The sequence below is a fragment of the Chanodichthys erythropterus genome, chromosome 8 (assembly GCF_024489055.1).
Source record: "Chanodichthys erythropterus isolate Z2021 chromosome 8, ASM2448905v1, whole genome shotgun sequence".
Classification (NCBI taxonomy): Eukaryota; Metazoa; Chordata; class Actinopteri; order Cypriniformes; family Xenocyprididae; genus Chanodichthys; species Chanodichthys erythropterus.
This window is the reverse complement of record NC_090228.1, coordinates 22,496,962-22,522,126: the sequence shown is the minus strand read 5'-3', so window position 1 is coordinate 22,522,126 and position 25,165 is coordinate 22,496,962. Positions and strand designations below refer to the sequence as shown.

General features: G+C 42.8%; 1 protein-coding gene across 1 annotated transcript in view; it reads left to right on the top strand.

Moving 5' to 3' along the window:
* LOC137024604 (sodium- and chloride-dependent GABA transporter 2-like) overlaps nt 1-25,165 on the top strand; it is a 43,005-nt gene that overhangs the window by 3,925 nt on the left and 13,915 nt on the right. The window contains exons 5-8 of the mRNA XM_067392346.1: nt 7,743-7,851; nt 8,440-8,502; nt 9,344-9,473; nt 10,458-10,592. Coding sequence (XP_067248447.1) covers nt 7,743-7,851; nt 8,440-8,502; nt 9,344-9,473; nt 10,458-10,592 — 437 coding nt within the window. The remainder of the gene's footprint in view (nt 1-7,742; nt 7,852-8,439; nt 8,503-9,343; nt 9,474-10,457; nt 10,593-25,165) is intronic.

Genomic DNA, 25,165 nt, shown 5'->3' with positions numbered 1-25,165 from the left:
GCATCTCGTGTTTGGGCATTCTGCACGCTGAAGCAGCTTTTGTGGATGGTTCATGTTCCCATTGCGGGAACATGACTATCGCAGTGCTGAGGTCGAGGCTCTCCTTCCTGAAGTCTCAGGAAGCGGGGGTCCCCTCTCCTATGCCGCGTACGACCGTTTTTTTTCCGGCCCCGGGAACCGGAATGACGGTACGGCGCTGTATAGGAAGGGTGACCTGAGGATTACGGTCAGGGCTTCCCCGCCGAGCAGAAACGCTCCTCGGGCCCCTGCCGCCTCAGCACCGCCACCCATCGTGCCACCGTTGGTTTCCGCTGGGCCCTCTACAGACTGTCCAGCCGTTACCTTTGGTGTGCCGGCGGCGGATCGGATGTTGATCGCTGCATCGGAAGGTGAGCCTGAGTCCTCGGGGGAGGAAGATTCGGACGCGCTGCCGCCCGGGACGGTAGCGTTGCCAGAGTCGGATCCCGAGCTCACGGCTGCGCTCTCCCGGGCCGCCTTGTGCGTCGGGCTTGAGTGGAACCTTCCACCCTGTCCCGGCCCATCTTGGTTGGACGATTGGTACTTGGGGGGGGGGGGGGGGGCGCGCGGGTCAAAACCAGCGTCCCGCCCCAATGCCTTTCTTCCCGGAAGTACACGATGAGGTGACCGGGTCTTGGCAAGCTCCGTATGGGGCTCGTACAGGGCCTGGTCCCTCGTCCGCCTTCACCTCCCTGGATGGCGGGGAAGCCAGGGGATACGCGAGGATCCCGCCAGTCGAGCGGTCTGTTGCGATGCAGTTGTGTCCAGCGGCCGCTGGCTGGCGTGGTGAGCCGCGTCTCCCGTCCCAGGCCTGTGAGTTCTCAGCCGGTCTGACTGAGAAAGCTTACAGTGCCTGTGGGCAGGCTGCCTCTGCCCTGCACGCGATGGCCCTTTTGCAGGTCTATCAGGAAGGTCCTGACCAACAGCTGCTTGGGGAGCTGCGCGCTGCCACTGACCTTGCCCTCTGGGCAACGAAGGTGACAGCGCGTTCTGTTGGCCAGGCGATGTCTACTCTGGTAGTCCAGCAACGCCACCTCTGGCTGACCTTGGCAGACATGAGGGACACCGACAAACATCGGTTCCTGGATTCCCCCGTGTCTCCGGTCGGCCTTTTCAGCGACGCGGTGGAGAGCTGTGCCCAACAGTTCTCCGCTGCACAGAAGCAGGCTGAGGCTATCAGACATGTCATGCCACGGCGGTCCGCTGCTGCCTCCACCCAGCCGCCCGTGGCTCAGCCTCAGCCCGCTCGTCGCCGAGGGCGCCCGCCTGCGTCTTCCTCCGCCCCTGCTAAGTTGGCAAAGCAGCAGCCTACACCAGCCAAACAGCAGGGTGCTGGTCGCGGACATGGTGCGGAAGGTTCCTGCCCTTTGGGAGAGTATTCCATCTGCTCTCCCACCCCTGGAGGAGGGCCGGGGGGGATTTTGTGGCGGCTGTCCATCTACCGCCGCTGGCTCTCCGGAGTCCAGCGGTACCCACTTTGCCACAAAAAGAGCAGTTTACTCAAACTCCAGGTCACAACAAGGGGTGTCTGCCAGTGTGCCAGGCTCCGCCTCGCCGCTGACAGCTCCCTCCCCATTCGCCAGCAGGCGGCAGTGTGATGGTGCAGACCGCATCCCGTGCGCCGTCTCCCATGCACACTGCTGCCTCGCAGAGTCCGACCCCACTCCGGGCCGCTCCCAAGCCGGGTCCCTCTCTGCCTTGCTGCCCCACCCCCGGTGCGTCTGTGGTGCCTTTGGTCCCGCTGGCTCAGTGTCTGGAAGCGTGGATAGCGCTCCCCAGCCTGTCCAGTTGACTCATTCGTACTATCAGACTCGGCTATGCGATTCAGTTCGCCCGGCGTCCCCCGGGCTGTCCACTTCACTCAGGTGTCGTTGGACAGTGCACCTGTTCTCCGGGTGGAGATTGCTGTCCTCCTGGCGAAGGATACAATCAAGCCGATTATGAAGTCGGGGTTCTACAGCCCCTACTTCATTGTACCGAAAAAGGGCGGTGGACTACGGCCAATCCTGGACCGTCCCCAGGATTGGTTTGCAGCAATAGACCTGAAGAACGCGTGCTTTCATGTCTCGATTCTGCCTCGACACAGACCCTTCCTAGGTCGGTCTGCGTTCGAGGGTCGGGCATGTCAGTACAAAGTCCTACCCGACATGGTTGTAGCTCCCAGCCGGTTGGGTCTTCAGGTCAACTGGGACAAGAGCAAACTCGCCCCCGGGTAGAGGATCTCTTGTCTTGGTCTCGAGCTAGACTCGGTCGCACAGACTTCACGTCTCACCGAGGCGCGCGTCCAGTCGGTGTTGAACTGCCTGAGCTCGCTCAAGCGCAGGACAGCGGCTCCACTGAAAGATTTTCAGAGGCTCCTGGGGCATATGGCATCTGCAGCCGCGGTAACGCCGCTCGGATTGCTTCATATGAGACCGCTTCAACACTGGCTCCGCGGCCCGGTCCCGAGATGGGCGTGGCAGTGCGGCACGCTCCGTGTCCCTGTGACACCGAGCTGCCGTCGCACCCTTGTCCGGTGGTTGGACCCTTCGTTCCTGTGGGCCGGAGTACCCCTCGAACGAGTGTCCAGGCACGCTGTGGTCTCCACAGATGCCTCTGCCACAGGATGGGGGGCCACGTACAACGGGCATGCAGTGACAGGTCTTTGGACGGGGCCTCAGCTGCATTGGCATATCAATTGCCTCGAGTTGCTAGCGGTTCGTCTTGCGCTGGCCCGCTTCAAGAAGCTGTTGTCAGGCAAGCACGTTCTAGTCCGCTCACACAGCACTGCGGCCGTTGCGTACATCAACCGTCAAGGTGGTCTACGCTTCCGTCGCATGTCGCAACTCGCCCGCCATCTCTTGTTGTGGAGTCAGAAGGATCTGAGGTCCCTTCGGGCCACTCGTGTCTCAGGTGTGCTCAACCGTGCAGCCAACGAGCTGTCACGGCAGCATCCACTTGCGGGCGAGTGGCGGCTCCACCCCAGGCGGTCCAGCTGATTTGGCAGCATTTCGGCGAGGCCCAGGTAGTCCTGTTTGCCTCCCCGGAAACTGCCCTCTGCCAGTGGTTTTATTCCCTGACCGGCGGCACGCTCGGCACGGATGCCCTGGCACACAGCTGGCCCCCGGGTCTGCGCAAATATGCGTTTCCCCCAGTGAGCCTTCTTGCACAACTCATGTGCAAGGTCAGGGAGGACGGGGAGCAGGTTCTGTTAGTGGCTCCGTACTGGCCCACTCGGACCTGGTTCTCAGACCTCATTCTCCTCGCGACAGCACCTCCCTGGCCGATTCCTCTGAGGAAGGACCCCCTGACTCAGAGACGGGGCACCCTGTGGCACCCGCGTCCCGATCTGTGGAACCTCCACGTGTGGTCCCTGGACGGGATGCGGAGGTTCTGAGTGATCTCCCGCAAGCGGTCGTAGACACCATCACTTTCGCTAGAGCTCCTTCCACTAGGAATCTATATGCGTTGAAGTGGAACCTGTTCGTCGAATGGTGCGCCTCTCGCCGAGAGGACCCCCGATCATGTTCGGTCGGATCCGTGCTTTCCTTTCTGCAAGATGGGTTGGAGCGAAGGCTGTCTCCCTCCACCCTCAAGGTGTATGTTGCCGCTATTGCCGCACATCACCATGCAGTTGAGGGTAAGTCCCTGGGGAAACACGATCTGATCATCAGATTCCTGAGGGGGGCCAGGAGACTGAATACTCCTCGCCCTTCCTCCGTACCCTCTTGTGATTTGACCCTGGTTCTCACAGCTCTCCGGGGTCATCCCTTTGAACCTTTGCAATCAGTCGACCTGAAACTAATGTCTCTTAAGACGGTTCTTCTGGTTGCATTGGCTTCCCTGAAGAGGGTAGGGGATCTGCATGCATGTTCGGTCGACGAAACCTGCCTAGAATTCGGGCCCGGTGATTCTCACGTCATCCTGAGACCCCGGCCTGGATACGTGCCCAAGGTTCCTACCACTCCCTTCAGAGATCAGGTAGTGAACCTGCAAGCGCTGCCCTCGGAGGAGGCAGACCCAGCCCTAGCTTTGCTCTGTCCCGTCCGCGCTCTGCGCGTTTACGTGGACAGAACGCGAAGCTTCAGGACCTCAGATCAGCTCTTCATCTGTTACGGAGGCCAGCAGAAGGGAAAGGCTGTCTCCAAGCAGAGGATGGCCCACTGGATAGTGGACGTCATCGCCTTGGCGTACGAATCCCAGGGCGTGCCTTGCCCACTCGGGTTGAGAGCCCACTCCACCAGAGGGGTAGCCTCTTCCTGGGCGCTGGCTCATGGCGCCTCGCTGACAGATATCTGTAGAGCTGCGGGCTGGGCGACACCAAACACGTTCGCTAGGTTTTATAGCCTACGTGTAGAGCCGGTATCCTCACGTGTACCCGCATCCACTAGTTGGTAGACGTGTTGTACCCACTCTAAGTGTCGGCTTGCAATGCCATTCCCGCCACTGGCCAGATACGTGCATACTTCACTCCAGTCATGTTCCCCGCTTGGCGAACCCTGTCGAGTTCCTCCGCCTCCCCCTTCGGCTCGGACATTGCGGTGTGTCTGATGCCAGGCCTACATCCGTCGCTGACGCTGTCTGTTGGCTGGGGCCCATATGCCGTGACCCCTCTACGTGAGCGGTCCCATATGTGTATTTTCCACGGTTTAAAACTTCCTACGGGCCGAGTCCGTGTCTTTCCCTTAGCAAAGCCAGCTCTGCTGTCACCTGTCAGATGAGTCTCCCCCTACCAGGTGGAGCCATCCCAGGGACTCCATATGCGTACTGCCCCCCGGGCCAGTCCATATGTGTATTCCCACGTAAACTCCTCCCCCATTGGGTAGGTAATGGTCTCCGCAGCGTCCCTTACGGGTTCGCTTCCCCAGTGTGTCTAGTTTACTTAGTGGGTAGTGGTTAGACAGCAGTAGACTCTCTCGGTGTAAGCTCGCCCCCTTCACCGCCAGCCGGTGCTATGGGCGGCTGAGCTTGCGCTGGGCACTGGAAGGGGTTTCGTAACTGTGGCGCTTTAGTTGGGATCCCAATTCGTCGGTCACTACTGACGTACGTCGAAACGTGACCGACTGAAAGAACGTCTCGGTTACGTATGTAACCCTCGTTCCCCTGAAGGAGGGAACGGAGACGTACGTCCCGTCGCCACAGTTTCTGTACCCTCGCTGTAGCGCGGACACCAGTTGTCTCCTCAGCGAAAAACAGAGTGCGATTGCATCTGCTTCCTATTTATATACACCTGACGGGGGCGGTGCGCATTATGCAAATATCGCACGCCAATTCCATTGGCTTGTTTTAGTTTACACGGAGATGATAGGGCTCTCTAAGCAATATCCCAATTCGTCGGTCACTACTGACGTACGTCTCCGTTCCCTCCTTCAGGGAACGAGGGTTACATACGTAACCGAGACGTTAATTATATATATATATTATATATATTAGTGGTGGGCCGTTAACGGCGTTAACGTGCTGCGTTAACGCGAGACTCTTATCGGGCGATAAAAAAAATATCGCCGTTAATCTATTCTCAAAGTTGGGTTGGGAGCTGGGTCTATTCTACACAAGTTATGATGACTTTCACCTTGATATTTTAGCGCGGATGTATACCTAGCCGAACTGACCCTTCGCAAAGAACCACCAGCCCCCCTTAGTTACTGTTGCTTTGGTCGACAAGCCGTGGTGCTGTCAGGCCCGTCACGTCACACAGTGATAAATGCATCACGGAGCAGAGGACACTGACAAGACAAAGCAGGTAACTTATGATATTTAACAAAGTCCCAGCTTTAAAACTGTGTAGTTTTTTAAGAAATTCAAACAATAAAACCCGTTTTCTTTAATGTGTTGTGACCATGGTCGTGACAGATTGCTGTAGCGCCTCAGCTCAAGAGGCTCGTAAACTGATCATCTCTTATCAGGCCATTTATAGCATCAGATAAACATGAATGAACATCAGAATCAGTGTTGTTTCAAACGCGGTAAGATGTCAATATACAAAATATAACCTATACAAAAGTTTAACTCCACTGAGGTTAATCTTCTCTAGTCATTTGCTGCGTTCCAATTCGCCTACTTATACTACGCCCTAAAATATGTACTCTTTCTGTGAACAAAAAGTACTTAGGCTACTTTTGAGTGTGTAGCAAAAGAGTAGACAAGCTTTGGGACATACTATCACGTCATACAGTTGCGTCTTTGCTCTCTGTCGCATCCAGTCACCGTAAACTGCCCTGTCAATCATCTTACATCCTCCACATTTCATTTAGCTAATTTCCTGCCGTATCGGAGAGAAATGCAGCACGTTGATCTGCAGTCGCGAGTCTTTCATGTGGAGAACTCTCCTCATATTAATGCATAAAGATGCATTTAAAAGTTAATGGCCAATCTGATCTTTATAAAAGTCCACATTGGTATTTGCAGATGAAAAATAACACATATAACATTAAATAAATATTTAATAATTTTGAACTGATTATTAGTCACTCAAACAACCTCTCAGCGTCCATCGTGCATATTCGTCATGTTTTGTAGTTTTTAACATTTTTTACTTGTGTTTGTAGTTCTGAACTGAATCCTCGTACAACGTGCAATAGGTTGTGGGCAATATTAGCCTTTATAGTGTGCACGGATCCACACTTCGAAAATCTACCGGAAATAGTAAACCATCCGGGGTCTTTTGGCATACTCTTTTCAACATACTATGCTTTGGCACACACTTATTTTAATCTCACATACTATTTAGGATGGATAGTATGGACATTGGGACGCAGGGACAATTTGGGTATCTCACATATTCTGAATGTCTTCGGCAGAATTCAAATGAGCCATTTTAATCTAGATTAATCTAGATTTATTCCAAAAATAATCTATGCCCACCTCTAATATATATATATATATATATATATATATATATATATATATATATATATATATATACATATACATATACATATATATATATATATAGATATATATATATAATATATTTCACATTTCAATTATGAGAAACAATGTTGCAATTACAAGAAAGTGTCGCAATTACAAGAAAAAAATTCACAACCATAAGAAATAGTCACAGTTACATGAAATAAAAATGAAATTGAGGGATAAAAAAATGAAATTACAAAAAAAAAGTCTTAATGAGAAATAGTTACAATTACAAGAAATAGTCACAATTTCGAGAAACACAGTTGCAATTGTAAGACATCACAATTACAAGAAATAAAATTGCGATGAGTAATAAAGTTGCTATTGTGAGAAATACATTTGCAATTGAGAAATAAAGTTACAATTACAAGAACTAAAGCCACAGTTATGTGAAATAAAGTTACAATTCTGTGATATAAAGTCGTAATTACAAGAAATATGTTGACGGTCCCTTTAACCCTTTAATTCTGTTGACTACAAGTGACGTTACACCTACAAGTCTACTAACTCTCATTATAGTGTTAATAGAGTATTAGAAGACTGCGGTTAGGGTTAGAATAAGTTGACATGTTTTTGCAAATTTACTTATAGCATGTCTGTTGGGGAACCATCACAATAAAGAGTTAGCAGATATTAATCAGACAGTACTAATACTCTAATAACAGTTAGTTTATTTGTAGTTGTTACTTATAGTAAACAGAATGTTCAAAAGGGACCATCAAAATAAAGTGTTAATGAAATCACAATTATTTATTACTGATTTATTACAATTACATATTACTGACCCAAATAAATTTAGAGTAAATTTTGTTCTCCCATTTTATCAACAGTGAACTGCCAAAATATAAGTGCTACATATACAGGTGTGCACAAACCTGATTCTGACTGGTCATTCCTGTACAATGAGACGGATCTATTTGGTGACAACTACAGCATGAGGTAACCTCACTTAACAACAGAGTACAAAATAAAACCTCTTGCACTGCCTGTTGTTCTCCCAGATGTTTGCATGATCATGGAAGATGTTCTTTGGATTCAGGCTTTAGACGATTGCAAACATACTTGTAGGAAATGTTCCCAAACAAAGTCCCTTTTGTAATGCATTTAGAAAGAATTATTTATTCTTGGGACTTGCCTAACAGGTAAATGAAAAGAACCCACAGATAGATCCAGGTGTATTTGAATATGGCCTAGAGAGTTTTAACATTTCACTGAAATCCAATATCTATACTTGATAATATAAAGCTCTTTGTGTTTTTCTGTTAATGCGCTGCTGAAAGGAAATAGTTTAAAATTTGGAGACCAACTAGATCATCTTAAACCAGTAAATAACCAAATTAGGAAAACCAAATAGAAAACCAAATTAGGCAGGGTTAAGTTGTTTTTGTGACCAGAAGGTTTTAGAAATAGTTTTTAGTGTAGATAACTTATCTTAATTCAGAAACAGAAACAGTTGTTTTTGTTTGAAAAGAATGCGCTTGAAAAGCTTTGATAAACTCAACTCTCTTTATGTTTTTCTTTCATCAGTTTCCAAAATGAATCCGAATGGCCGCCTTTTAAAGTGACGTCCTCCGAACAAGAGTACTGGCTGTAAGATAAATAATTTCATACCTAAACATTTCAAATACTGTACATGCATTACTGTCACAAATTTCTTTGGCTCTCAGCAACCTATATCTATCTTTTGGATTTATGCATTTAATTGTAAGCTATTATTTAAACATTAATTAATTAAATTAATATCCTACATTCATAATACATAATAATATACTACATATTTTTTGGAACGATATCCTATCTATTTAAGGAGGGAATTATTATTTAATTATTTTTATTATGAAACCTATATCATCATTTTATGATTTTTTTTAAAACAAAGAATAAAATAAAAATAACATTATACAATTATTTCTATTTATTACCAGTTTCAGGTAGCAATAACTCCTATTGAAAATAACTGCACATTTTTCATTTTAACAATGTGAAACTTGATTTACTGTCAGTCAGTTACTTTCGAAACTTTTTGGTAATGTCAGAAAATTCACATAGTTTACTGTTAGATCTCTCCCAAGTCCTGAACTATGAGAGAGATAACCCCTACCCTTATAAAGGGTGGGAACAAATGAAAAACATCTAACATCTGTGAGACAAAGACCTTTAATGTTTCATCATGCAGACACGAGATATTGAGAAATCTGGGCTGAAGCACAGAGCCAGAGAACTCAATGAAAACAACATGTTTATAGTTTCCTAAACTAACCCCTACAAAACTAAATCACGGGAAAGAAACATCTGTATCTAGCATATTTGTATTTAATGCCCTAGGTTTATCCTAAAACTAGAAATATAAAACTGAGTCTTGATATGCATGGAAATAAAATGAAAATGTGTTGTTTATAATCTGTGTGTGTGTGTATCTGTGTACCCTCAGCCATCGTATGTTGCGGATAACAGACAGTGGTGGTTTGGGGAGCATAAATGCTGATCTTGCCATGTGTCTTCTGTTGGCTTGGGTCATCTGTTATTTCTGCATCTTTAAAGGAGTAAAGACCACAGGCAAGGTCAGCTGATGCTCATGTGTGTCCAACTGTTTGCTAATGAAATAATCAAGAAAAAACATATTTAGAAAACATGCCATATTTTGTACTCATCATAAACAAAAACTATGAAAAGTCATAGACTTACATTAAAAGGAGCTGAGACTTATCTAGGGACCAAAAGCTATGGACTGTTTTGAGCAACCATTCATAACACACTAGCAATCACTTTGTAAACACTTACAACCAAATAGTAGCAAGCTAACAGTCATTCAAATCATTTTAACAACAGCATAGCAACCACTCATCCCACCCAATGATGTATACTATAGTATCAAACTAAAAACAGCCCAAAATACCTCAACAACCACATAAAAACAACCTAGAAACCTTTCAGAACAACCTACAGTAGCAACCGCATAGCAGCATGCTAAAAAAAACAAAAAAACATAAGACCTTGGCAAACAACTTGCAACCACCTAATATCTTAGAATGCACATACATTCTAGATAGCAGATAGATATTTCCAAGATGTCTTTTAAAGAGTGTGTTTCATCTAGAAAGCCTCTGTTGTGGACAAACATCTGATAAAAATCACAAGCAAGCTACTTTACATGTTTTAAATCATAAACATTTTCTAAATTACCAATAACATCTGACAGGAAATGTTTTAGAGATGTATTGCAGATTGCGCTCTGAAAAAAAACATTTTCACAACATGTCTTTGCAACCTCAGTATAAACTCAGAATACCTTAGAAATGGCAATGCAATGTCTTGGCAATTACCCAAAAAGGCAGGTTCAAGCTGAAAGTAACGCAATATCGGCCGCACCCAGCGTAGACACAGTGTTAGCTGATACTTGTTAATTGTTAGCAAGTTCATAGCTGATCTTTTAATGAATTTAGCACTGCTGAAAGATCACTAGAAGATCATACAATGATTCCTATTCATGGAGTATTATAGAAAAGTCTCTTAATTAACTTGATATGTGTGTCGATGTTTCACAGGTTGTGTACTTCACTGCTACGTTCCCCTACTTAATGCTGTTCATCCTTTGCATCAGAGGAGTGACTCTGCCAGGAGCTGCAACTGGGATTTCTTATTACCTGTATCCTGACATCAGTAAACTCTCCAGTCCTGATGTAAGTGGATTCCTGCATCCCAATTTGCATGCTATCCACCCTAAATAGTATCCAAGATTAGAATTAGTATATGTCCCTGTAACACAGTTCGTAAATATGGGAAGGAGGAGGCGGGAACCGGCGAACATTCAACAAACTTTAATTCAAAATAAACATAGAACAAAACGAAAGTAATGCAGGCAGACCCTCGCGGCCGCGAGGGTCTGCCGGCCACACAAACATAATAAACCATAAAATAAAGTCCAGGCCTGGTACTCTCTCGTCCTCCATGGTTGTCGCTCCTCCTTTTATGCTCCCGGAGCTCCTCCATGAGAGACTCAAGGCCGGTGCGCCTCCCAGGTGATGCTTGTTATCACTTGTGTCACCGGCCTCGCGCCGTTCCCTCACGGCTCTCGCCATATACCCCCATCGCCCCTCGCAGGCCGGGGGGTACCTCCGAGACTGCGCTCTACTCCCCCCCCGGGGCCTGTCTCGGCGGCCGCAGCCCCTGGGGGTAAGGACAGATGAGACGAGAGAAAGGAGACGGAAGCAAGGGGAGCGACAGGACGAGAGAGGGGAGAGAGGAAAAAGAGAAAAAAAAAATTCTTGGTCCGGTTCCCCGACACACTGCCGCTCGGTCCTCAGCCTGCCAAGAGCCTCTTTCTCGCGGTGCCATGCGGTGGCACTGGACGCTCGGTGGACGGCCCGATCCTCGACCGCCTCCTGGCAGCCGGCGATGGCTCCTCCGACTGAGGGCAGCCGGCAGCGAGTCCCCCGTCCCCTGCTCCTCCTCTTCATGGCGGACGGCAGCAGGCTCTGGCCCACGGCAGACGGCGGCGACTCCTCCGCTCTCTCCAGGTCCAGGACGGCAGCCACCCCACCTCGTCCCAGGAGCACGGCATCCGGGTCTCCGTCCCACCTTTCACAAGGCTCCAGCACCACCGCCTCGGGCAGCCTCTCGCGGTCTTCACTTCCGCGCTGCCCGAACTCCGCAGCACCGCGATCCCCCTCAGCAGCGAGGGCTCTCCGACAGCATGTCCCTCCTTCCTCCCGGGTTTCGGCACCAATGTAACACAGTTCGTAAATATGGGAAGAAGGAGGCGGGAACCGGCGAACATTCAACAAACTTTAATTCAAAATAAACATAGAACAAAACGAAAGTAATGCCGGCAGACCCTTGTGGACGTCTGCCGGCCACACAAACATAATAAACCATAAAATAAAGTCCAGGCCTGGTCCTCTCTCGTCCTCCACGGTCGTCGCTCCTCCTTTTATGCTCCCGGAGCTCCTCCGTGAGAGACTCAAGGCCGGTGCGCCTCCCAGGTGATGCTTGTTATCACTTGCGTCACCGGCCTCGCGCCGTTCCCTCACGGCTCTCGCCCGCCCTGGTCGCCACAGTCCCGTACCATGGTATGTTGAATTAGTATCTCAAAGACACCCGGATAGTTTTCGAAGTGGAGATCCATGCACACTCTAATGCAACTCCATTTTCCTTCAGAGTTTAGCTCCAACCCTGATCAAACTCACCTGTCTGTAGCTTTCTTGTAAACCTGAAGACCTTGATTAATTTATTCAGGTATGTTTGATTAGAGTTGGGGCTAAGCTCTTCAGGAAAATTGGTTTTGAGGGCCAGAGTTGCCCACCCCTGCTCTAACTTGAAGCAAGCTGGTCTTGACTACAACACTGATTGATACATTTGGCCATTAACTATTAAGTGCATCATTATGCAAAACAAACAGGAACAGAATTCTCTGCATAAAAGACCCACAACTGGTAGATCAACGTGTCATCATATTTATTTGGTAGGAAGAAATTTGTTGAGTAGTGTAAATGAAATGAAGAAACTGTGTGAAGATGTTTATTGTGACAGGATGACTGACAGCTGGATGGACGTAGCTATGCGACAAAGCGCTCCCAATTTTATAATGTGTAGTATGTCCCAAAACTTGCCTACTCTTGCCTTCTCTTCTGCTACATATACAATTTCAATGCTCATTAGAAAAATGTGGCTGATGTGGCATTTCTGCAAAATTATATTGCATTGGTTCTTGCACATTTCACAGCACTTTCAAAGTGAAATATCCAGTAAGTGGCACTAAAATTGCATTCAATTTTAAATATGTGCTTGCAAAAATATGTACTTTTTCTTCACAAAAAACATTTAGAACAGGGGTGTCAAATTCTGGAGGGTCACTGTCCTGCAGAGTTTACCTCCAACCTGAATTAAATACACCTGAACCAGCTAATCAAGGTCTTCAGGATTACTATCTAAGCAAGTGTTTTTGGAGCTCTTTGGAGCTAAACTCTGCCTAGGAAACTGATTCTTGCAGAGTTTCATTCCAACATGCCTGTCTGTAATTATCAAGTGCTCCTGAAGATCTAAATTGGTGGCTTCAGGTGTGTTTAATTAGGGTTGGAGCTGAATTTTGCATGAAGGTAGATCACCAGGAAGAGGACTGAGCACCCTACTACACGTCATACTGCCAGACCAGTGTTTTCCAACCGTGTTCCTGGAGGCAACTCAACAGTACACAATTTTGGATACCTCCCTTATCTGACACATTCATGAGCTGTGTTCGAAGTCACCCCATACCCTCATTCACTATTCCCTACTTTATTCCACTAATATAGTCCACTTGAAGGAGTGAAGTGTTTATATGAACTATATTTAGATGTCAGAAAGTTTCTTGGTTCATTTATGAAAGGATGGTTGAAAGTAGGTCAGGGACAGAATGACAAATAAAATTAGGTAGACCTATCCAATGATTCAAAGAATCATTTTTTCAAGTCAACATGTATTGGCATTTACAGCCCAGATTTACTTCTGCAATGTGTTGATTTAAGAATGAACCTGGATATTTAATAAGAACAAAAAGTAGGACTGAAGTTTTTTCTATTGAGAATTGATTGGTTTGTAACAAGTCGTCTCTATTGATCTATCTATCCCGACCACTGGACCCATCTCATGGCGTAGAGGACTGGCGTCCAGCTGATATAGGCACAAAAAGCTGGCATCTCGAGGCCTTCGCAAGCCACAGCCCTCTCAAGCCCGCCACAGTGTTCTCAAGCCCGGCCGCTATAAATTTAAGCCAGCTGGTCTCAGTGCTCTCAAGCCCACCAGTCTCAGCACTCTCTAGCTCACCTGTCTCTGTTTCTACTGAGGTGGCGATGGCTTTCTCTTCTCAACTCTCTGTGTCCACAGCCGTGTCTGTTACGGCTGTGAGTGCCGTTTCTGAACTCTCTGTATCCCCTGATGCTGATGTTACGGCTGTGGCCGGCGTTTCTGAATTCCCTGACACCCTTGTTGCGGCCACGGAGGCCATTTCTGAACCAACTTTGTTCTCTGACAGTGCTGTTACAGGCTGACTTTGAATTCCCTGTGCTCACTGTCAGCTCTGTTACAGACACAGAGATTGATTTTTAACTTCCTGTCCGTTCTGACATGACCACGGAGATCGTCCCTAAAATGTTTGCCTGCCTTGACATGACCACGGAGGCCACCCTTGAACTTTCTGTCTGCTCTGACGTGACCACGGACGTTGTCCCTGAACTGTCTGCTTGCCCTGACAAAGACCACGGAGGTCACCCCTGAACTTCCTGTCTGCCTGGACACAACCACAGAGGTCGCTCTTGAACTTCCTGCCAGCCCTGTTATGGCCTCAAGGGCCATTACCAACCTCTCTGTTGTAGTACCGCCTGCTCCACCATGGTGGTCTTTAGCCTCACCAGCTCTGCCGTTGTGGTTACCAGTTTTGTGGTCATCAGTCACTGTTTTGCTGTAGTGGTCCGATGCTCTGCTGTTGTGCTCTTCTGCTCTGCCATGGGGATCTTCTACCCTGTCTACTCAGCAGGCGTGGTCTTCTGCTCAGCCATGGGGATCTTCAGTCTCCTCTGCCTTGCTGTGGTGGTCTCCTCTGCTTCGTCATGGTGGTCTCCAACTCTGCTGAAGTGGTCTTCAGTCCTGCCACCTGCCCAGCCTGCTCCACCCTCCTGCCCAGCCTGCTTCGCCTTGGCCACCTGCCCAGTCAGCTCTACCCTGGACCTACTCTGCCTGCTCCGCCCTGGCTCCCTGATCCGCCTCAACCTCCGGTCCCACCATCCCTACCCCCGTTCAATCTCCGCTCCACAACCTTCCTGAACTTGTGTTTTGTTTGATTGTGGAGCATCATATTATTATTAGACAAGCATAACTGCCAGGTTTGTATGAAGGGATTTGGTGAGGACTAATGTGTAGGAGAAGCAGAGTAATATGTTTTTTTATTAACAATAAAATAAAACAAAAACAAACAAAAAGTACCATGTGGGGAAAAAACAGGACTTGTAGCTGGACATGGCAGGACTGGTCAAGGCAAACAGGATCAGGCAGAGCAAGACAGGACATGAGCGGTACATTCAAAGATGAACTGGCACAGAAGTAAAAAAAAATATAAATAAATAGGAAATAAGGAGGTTAATGAGTAAGACCAGGTGGAACAAATGAACCAATAATCAGATAACAAGAACATAACATGACAAAAACAAGAGCACATGGCTAGTGAACACAATCACAACCCATGACAAAATGACAAATGACAAACAAAACATCACAGTCAATGTGAGCTCTCACCGACTGCGTGGTCACACAAAACATAACATGAAAGCTTGCGATGAAAAACATGGGCCGCATGCTACACAGCAACAAGAAACAACAAGAAAGCACAAGGCTGATATAAACACAAACCATGAGCCACACAAAACGCAACACATGTGGACAGAAGTACACACAGCTCAAGCGTACTCAAAACTGTACACTTACACAATGACACCAGAGCGCACAGAGCAAACTCTGAGCTGTAAACACTCCTATTGTCACTATACAATAGGTCACAATAGGTCAGAGCTCTGTCACCAAACCAAGAATAAACTGACCAAAGTGACAGAACTATGACACAAAAGTGAAATTTTATAGTTAAATTTGTCATATGCATTCATGTGTCTTTCATGGAATAGTACACTGCTATGTCGACTTGTAAGATAGGGAATATTTCATTGATGTATCATGTGTAGAATTAGGGTGGTTTGGTTGGATCAGAATCCATGGAATCCATGGAATTCATTCAGTGAATATGACCCATTAATTGTTTTAAAAACTTCTTGACTGTGATGATTTTATAATGGTTTCAAACAGGGAGGTTTATTTCTGTGTGCCTCAGGCAAAGCTGCTATGACTGGGTCTGTATACAGAACTAGAAGGGAAAACAGATGCACATGAGACCAAAATGTGTAACATTTGTTTTCTGAAAGAGTTTCTACAGTAGAAACAGATCTACAGTAGTAATTATTTTCTCAATGCAAGTGACAAAATTATTATTATAAATAGTTATTATCTTAGAGAGGGGTTTTCTTTGCTTTCACCGCAACACAAATTAAAGTTTGATGAGAAAATGAAGCAAAAAAGCGATGGAATGCATGGGAGGTGTGCTTTTGGTTGTGGAGGGGAGCCATGTTTGTCTCGTGGGGTTTGTTCTGGATATGCAGTATAGTAGGGAGGTATAAAAGAATATGTTTGTTGAATTTAGACTGAAGGCATCTGGAAAAGTGAAGTAGGGAAGCAGCAGACAACAAATATTGGATTGTGGGTTATGTAACAGTCAAAGAGTTGTTTTAGGTTGTCCTCCATTCAGTATTCCTTCTGCCACTCGCAACAGTTATGCCTGGTGGACATTGTAAAAATGAAGAAGCATGTAAAAATGAAGAGTCCATGCTCATTTTTGAGTCTAAAATGATTTTTCGTTCATTCTTTTTCATGTTTTAGCAGTTGGGCACAAATATTAATTTAAGGAATAAAAATAGAATTAGAACACACACACAAAAGAATAATGAAAAGAGTTTCAAGTATATAACCATTTTTACATTGTTTCAAAAATAATAATTACAATAATATAGTTGTCAGGGGTGCATCTCAGGACTGATGATGCATGACGCAGAATGAAACACAAAGGGTAATAACACTATACATAAACCCTACGTTAGTGCAGAACAAAAAACTAAGGTCTTAAATACACAAGGGAAGATCATTAACAGGACAGAGAACAGGTGAGACAGAAACCATGACAATTAATAATTAACTAGAACACAGGCAAAACAGAGAGAAAGAAAAACATGACTAGAAATTAAACAATAGCACAATAAAACTAAAAAAGACATGACTGTGATAATAGCAAGAATAAGAACAACTTATTTTACAGTGTCTTTGTTAAAGGTTATGTTAACACTTTACACTTTCCAGTTCTGGCTGCATCCATAATTCAGATTTTTAATTTCCGTATCCGCTTACATATATTTATATATAATCTATTTTTAATCTCTATAATAAAAATGTATAATTCAGATTTTGATCTCCATATCCATTTACATATATTATATATATCTTCCAAGGGGTTTTTTCCCTCCTAGGACTTTTTTTCCCAGTGCTAGCATGCTGGGTTTTTCTCCTAGGGGGTTTTTTCCACCCCTGGGAGTCAGCCGACATTGGCTTAATGTAGCACCATCTTGTATATGTTACATATTACCACGCTTGTTTGTACAGCTTATTTTTAACCACTTCCCTTTTTTTCTGTGCTTCTTATATGTACAGCTGCTTTGAAACAATTACCAATTGTAAAAGCGCTATATAAATAAATTTGACTTGACTTGAATATGGGTGCACTAATACTGTATGCATTAATTTCTGTTTAACTAACGCACAGATAATCACATTAATGTATGACTCATGAAGAACTAAAAACATTAATGAATGATTCCTGCATCTGCAACTAATAAAGAGTCTATATGCTTAATAGATTAAATAATATATGAATTGCTAATAATTAAACATCATAATGTATTGATTCCTTAATAACATATAGTATCAACTAATAGTGTAAATTAATGCGTTAATTACCACAATTGCTCAAAGCTATGTACTTCAACTTCCAGTTATCTAGTTTAATTAATCATTAGTTAATGATTTGCAAAGGTATCAATGTTATGATTTTACTTGTTGAGGCACATGACTATTAACTAATTGTTTAGTAATATGTCATTATGGTTATGGGTTTTGACATCCCCTCTAAAGGTCTGTGTGGGGCAGTTGTACATGCAGTGAATGTAATGTCAGAGAATGTGTTTGAAGGATGGACTGCACACAAATATCAGCACACCAGAATCTGAACTACTGACAACTGTTAGACCGGATTTAAAATGGACGCAACCATTATCGCATCTTGCTGCATCAGCTGTCTACACAGGACATGACAGACCATTGCAAGTCCATCTGTTCTTTGTAACAGAAGTAGCGCAAGAGCTTGTAGTACATCAGAAATAGAATGTAGCATCAGTTTTCTGTCGGGGTGTTGTGTCGTGTAGTGTCGCGCCACATCCAGTGTAGTATCACTGATTGGGTACAATTGACTTTGTACAGTCTAGAGCAGGGGCAGTTTTTTTATTAGGAAAATAGGGTGAAACACCAACAAAGTGTGAAAGGGATGGATTTTTTTCAATCACATTCTACCACAGAGTTATGCTAACTATCTGTTCTAGACTGTTTGTTCTGCCTCTGGATATATAGTCCAGTCAGCATCAAGTCACATTCTGTGAAGTACCACCCCTTTTTGGGCCCAGAGTGTTCTCATAGACCTTCATACTAATATGTTTTTTCTTTTTTTTTTTCTTTTTTAGACTGCAGGCACTGCAATATAATCTCTTTGGGTTCCAGGAGGGCTAGCACTATAACAAGCTTTTGTCATTATACGTAACCTTAACTTGTGCAGCGATTGGCGGGAGCAAACATACCTCTATTAATAATCTTTAAACTGAAGTGACATCCATTATTTCCATTTTGCTGTTAGGAGTGGACAAGCCCTCTGCAAGCACTAACTTCTGCGAAGGAGTGCACCAAACAGACGGAGTGCAATAGAACAGGAGCACAATAATTCTAAAATATGCTTTTGTTAAAATATTTGTTGTTGTTGCCATATGTAGAATTTTAAACCTACAAGTAAGTATATTTTTTTATCATAGCATTAACTGTATCTTATTAATATATTAGAATATTATTGCACCGGTTTTGTAAAGTGTTGTATAGTCAAGGCTATAGTTTTCCCAGTAGTAATGTATGGCTGTGAGTTGGATCATAAGGAAGGCTGAGCACAGAAGAATTGATGCTTTTGAACTGTGGTGCTGGAAAAGACTTTTGAGAGTCCTTTGGACTGCAAGGAGGTCAAATCTGTCAGTCCTAAAGGAAATCAACCCTGACTGTTCATTAGAAGGACAGATACTGAAGCTAAAGCTCAAATACTTCGGCCACCTAATGAGAAGAGGGGACTCATTAGAAAAGACCTTGATGCTAGCATTGATTGAAGGCAAAAGGAGAAGGGGAAGGCAGAGGAGGAGATGGTTAGATAGCATCACAGATGCAATAACATTGATTTGGGCAGACTCAAGGAGATCGTGGAAGACAGGGAGGCCTGGCATGCTGTACTTCATGGGGTCGCAAAGAGTCGGGCATGACTGGGTGACTAAACAAAAACAATTGTAAAGTGTTACGAGAAAATTTTGTTTAATATCTTTATTTAATATCTTTTATTTTTTCTAGTCCCTTTTTGTTTGACCCAGTACACACATTTCATATCCATTTAGCATAATTGAATTGTACTCAATCAAAAAGTTCCGTGGTTTTTAGAACGGGGTGCCGCGCCCATCTTCAAAGCTTTTTTTTTTGGAAGAAGATCAGGATACACCAGAATCACAGTCAGATTTCAGAGTTCTTCTACCTTCGAAATTACAGTCTCATCCCTGTTTTGGATCTCAACGAGAACACAATGAGCTTAAAAAAGGCATTAAAGACAATGTCTTCCTTTGAAACTTTTGAATATTTAGCAATATTTGTTTTATTTTTTTTCAGCTGTTTTATTCTCCTTTTTCCCACTTGCCTCCTCAGAGACACTGCACACACACAGGAAGTGTGTATAAATATATAGGCGGAGAGGGTGTCATGTATACAGTCTTAGAAAAGTTAATAAACACTAGCATTACGAAACTGAATTGGAGGATGTCAACCCTGTAACCCTGCTTATAGTAACCAGATGTGCAGTAGACTAGAGGCCCATTCAAGGAGTGCCTTGTTCAAACTGGTGCAAACAAAACTGGATATCTAAAGTAAATGTCTGATGTAAATATCATAAAGAAATGTCTGGGTCAAATTTCACCCCAAAATCTAAATTAAAAATTATATTTGCATACATAAAAGTAAGCCAAGTACACAGCTCCTTCCACATTCTGGAATCACAGTTCAATTCTAAACATATCCTGACCCAAAATGTACCATAAAAGTACTACTTCAAGGGCTTTTTCCCCTTTGTATTAGAATTATACAGTAAATTTTATCTTTTGGTTTTTGGATTAAACTGGGAAGAAAAATCTTCCTGCTTGATTAATTTACTTAATTAACATGAGCTAATGCAACAAGGTTCTTGATAATTCCATCACAAACTTTGTCACTGCATGCACATCCATTTAAATTTGAAAAAAAAAGGATTGTCATGGGACTACACGACTCATTCTACTGAAATTGGGCAGTTCCCAGCACACTTTTCATTGACTTGATGGGTAGAATAAATGTTTTGTGTGTTTTTGAGTGAGGGAAAAGTTACCTCTGGTAGTGTTTATTGACACATATATAATTACATTGAGGTTAATTAAGTGCATCACTTTATTCTATTATGTTTAATTTCCATATATTATATGTTACTTGGTTATATCTATAACTGTAGTATTATTCGATATTACATTTAAAGTGTATAGATTTTAAAGGGTTACCTCAGGATTTAGCATTAAGCTTTGTATTAGTAGAATACCACTAGTATTTTCGAATTACCATGCTTTCCCCCTTCATATCAGCCCGAGATGAGAGATTTATGCATTTTTATTCTGTAAAAAAGCCTCCGATGACGCAAAAATCGTCATTTTGCGTCATCTGAGGCTTTTTTGGCCAGAGGCTTAAAACTACAGCCAGTAATAGCAGGTAGTTCCGCATTTTTTCACCACGCCCATACATATGCGTGTTTGATGTTACTCACGGACATAGATCAAAGATTTTATCAAAAGTGGGTGTCAATTATATTTTATATGCTTACAGTAATTAACTTTATTTGTTATAGTCTGCACTACATCAGTGGTTCATCTCGCAAATTTATCGGTCTCTGCAGTCATCTCAACCAATACAGCAACAGGCTTTTGAGGTAACGTTAGCATAAATAGATAAATAGACTATAAATAAACTCAGTTTTACAGAACAGTGGCTTTACTTTGATAACAGTCAACTTATATGCAACTGATATGTAATTGTCTATCTAACGTTACTTTGCTAAGTTTGCAGTTTTACTGCTACCTACAACACTACATATAGGCTACTGTGTTATCAGTCTAGTATCCAATAATAACCAACTGCAGAACCGCAGAACCATACGTCATGACAGTCTGAGGACGACAGCGCCAGACTAACAGCCTGAGGGCGGAAGTGGGCGGAGTAATAGTCTCACGTTGGATGTGGGCGGAGTTGACGACAAACAAGCAAACAATCATGGCGGAAGAAGCGAACACGGTAAAAAGTTTCTTTGTGTTGTGCTTTTAATCGATCACGTTTATGTGTTGTGTATTTATTCGATCGTTAACACTTAACATGACTCAGATATTTTGTAAATGGGCTTCAAAGTCACTTTATCACGTCTTTTGATATTTTACAAATCGTCTCACGTTGCTTGCGCCCAGGTGAATAAATACTATAGTCATTTATAGTAAATACTATAGTGTTTTTGAACCATACTATAGTACTATAAATACTTGAATTAATTTATTGTGGTAATTCTATAGTTGCTGTGATAATATGGCAGCTATAATAATATAAACAAATTACTTTACCCAATATTGTACTAAGTTTTCTACAATTTTAGGGTATATTATACTACAATATACACTACAGTTTACTGTAGTAAAAACTAAAGTATACTATTTATACTAGTTTATCAGTTCACTATAGTTAATATTATAGTATTATGTAGCATTCATTAGTGTTGTAAATACAGTATGGTTCAAAAACACTATAGTATTTACTATAGTATTTTTTCACCTGGGTGTTTACATATTCATGGTTTGTTATTTTACTTGTTGTTGGTACTGTATTTTATTTAATTGGTTACATTTTACAATACTGATCAGTGTTTTTGTGGATTTTAGAGGCATATTAGTATCGGGAGATGCTCCGCTTTACTTCATTTACAGCGATGCAAAACGTGCTGCAACAACTTCCACTGCCCAGTGCTCTTAAACCGACCAGACGGCACAGGTTGAATGCACAGCTTCAAATTCACTTAAAAAAAACTGTCGTTCATGGAGGTATGAACGTTTCTTTGTATTCTGAATTTAAAATGTTGTTTTTGCAATGAAGTAAGTAGTAATTTTGACTTTAGAAGAATGAAACTTGTTTCTTTTATGCAATTTTTATGGTTATATATCTAAGTTTTTCTTTGATTTTGCAATGCAGTAAATTGACAAGCAGAATCACCCCAGAACAAGAGAAGCTGATCAAAAACAAGGTTAGTTTTATAAGACTTTCATAAACACATAAGCTACTTATACAGATGGTGTGTTATATCTGTCACATCTTTTCAGGAATAACTTAATAATATTCTATTGTTTTAGAAACAGTTGACCGGCTGTGTGGGATCTTCATGTTAATGGTAAGCAAAAAAAAAAGGAAAAGTTAAAAGTTTTTAAAAATGTATGAACTTCTCTTTTCATTAGAATGAAAAACATATATGAGGGCTTTTCATACTTTAAATAGTTAACCCTGGGTGATTGTTAACCCCAGGTAAACAGAATCCTGGGTTATCTTGATTCACGTTTCACACTGATCATCATTTACCTGAGGTTAACAATTAATCCTGAGTATTCATATGCACTGTACATTACTAAACCCTGGTTAACATCCTTATTTGCAGTGTCAGTGTCACTGATTGGATGAACAAAGCACACAATATGTTTTCATAAATGCTTAGGCATTGCACATCCTCATTACATATAGTCAACTTCCTCATTACATATAGATCAAGTTTATCCTGAATGAACATTTCAGACTATAAAAGAATTAAACAGTATTTTCTGCTCTGCAATTGTTGCATTTTCTGTCAGCATTTTTTTTTTTTTTTTTCTTTCCAATGCTGAATTTTCTATTTATATACAATGCACAGTGTTTCTGTGACTGTCAAAAGCATGTAAATATACAAGCAATATGTGGAGCGTTACTTTACCCACGGTTAAAAGTGGTGTTTAGGACGACGATCACCCGGGGGTAAATGTAGCGTGAAAAGCCATGTGAATTGCTTGCCTTTTAAAAAAAAAAAAAAAAAAAAATTATACTGAACATAACTGATTAATTTCATTGGTGACAGAGTATGATTTAAGTCTTCAATATATAAACATGAGAAAAACAGAATGTCAAAACTTTATTATACATGCTGTGCTGCATCCTGACTACAACACAAAGTGTTGTTAAATACACTTTTAACATCTCATCCCATTTGTTTATACCCTTCTCTCATGAAGGAACCACGGATCACAGAAGACTTCTGCGCTGCACAACAATCAAAGGTCTTTACGGGTTTAGTGGAAGAGCTGTGCTTTCTGATATTGAAAGAAAAAGACCAGGAACAAGAACTTTCACAGGCTGAAACAGATGATGACAGACAACTGGCCAAAGAGCCTTTAGTGTTTTGCTTTCAAATTAAGGATGATATGGACATTTTACAAAAAAAGTTTATTTTTTTAGATTTAATTTGTCATCATGTACCTGCTGTTCAATCTACACTCAATTTGGTTTGATTTTGTATTTTTTTAGAGCAAAGCACAGCTAGTGGCTATATAATGCTTTTGCTCTTACATTTTAGTACATTTTATTAAAATTAAATAAATATCTTTTGTTTTTGGGTTTGATGGATCTGAATGTGTTTAATTCATGCATTCTAGTGTACAACCGTGTAATGCGTATTATATATTATGAAAAACAATGATTCATTCTGAAATGCTTAAGTAAAATATTTTATGACAAATTAATAAATGTTTATCGATTTTAGTGTTTAAGCTTTGTTGTGTTCAATTTATATTCAGTTAATCATTTAAGACATAAAACAAATTTATGAACTTTTAAAATATTAAAAGGTTACAAGGGGATTTTAATACACACATAGGCTATATATATATATATTAACGTGATTGTGTATATGATTAAGCTATTAACACAATGTGAATCTATATCTATAATTTCAGTTAGATCGTTTTAATACAATATTTCACATTAACATGGTTTTAAACTTTAAAATGCTCCAAATGGAGCGATGCCTACGGAGATAAATTGGCTCCGCCCACTTCCGCCCTCAGGCTGTTAGTCTGGCACTGTCGTCCTCAGACTGTCATGACGTATGGTTCTGTGGTTCTGCAGTTAGTATCAGCAAGTCTTACCTCTGGGCGAATACGCTTAGTGCCAGATGCCCAGGCTGTTCGTCCTCTGGGAAAGTGAATATCGATGGTATCGCGGTGTCCTTCAGAATGGTTCTCTTCATTGCAAGGATATTTGGTTCGTAGTCCTCGTGCTTGAAATGGAGACTACATATTCTGGGTTTTTTTAGGTTTTCTATTACGGTGTCATCTCCAAATTTCGGGTGTTTGATGGCCCGCAGCCACTGTTTACATCACTCCAAATCTTTAACTTAATCGGAAAATGATGGAAACTTACTTGTCCTTTCCTGGTTTTGGGTGTACATCCAGGTACAAAGCAATTTAGCACCATTTCGCTGTAAATGTATGAACTAACTCACGATTTAATATGTAATAAAGCAAGCCTAGTTGTTTGAATTTTCCTGGTAAAGCCGCCTGTAACCGATAGGCGTGGTTTGGGTGTGGCCTCGCAAGGGCAGCAAAACAAGTGCATTCTGGGAGTTGGTGTCTTTCATCCACATTAGTCAAAAATACATTTTCTGCCTTTTCTCAGTCTAGAAAGCTCTAAATTCAAAAATAATTTCACATTTCTACTACATAAATGACCAATTTTAAATACACATTCAGCTTTCCAGGGGTGAAGTACCCCTTTAAATGTACTGAAGTGCAACTTCATTATTACAAATGTGTATTTAAGCACATGAAATACAAGTTTGAACAGAAATGACATTAAAGTATATTTTAGTCATAAATGCTTTTTTTCAGTACATTTGGCAGCACATTCAACCCGTTCAACATTTTAACCATGTTAGAACCAAGAACCAAGATGTTTATGTCTTTCTTTCTTCAGTCGAAAAGAAATGTATGTTTTTGAGGAAAACATTCCTGGCTTTTTCTCCATATAGTGAACTTCAACAGGGTACAACGGGTTGAAGGTCCAAATTGCAGTTTCAATGCAGCTTCAAAGGGCTCTACATGATCCCAGCCGAGGAATAAGGGTCTTAACTAACGAAATGATCATCACTAGCTCTGCGATGCGCCATACTCCAAGTATCTGAAAGCATATAGGTTACTCATGTAACCCT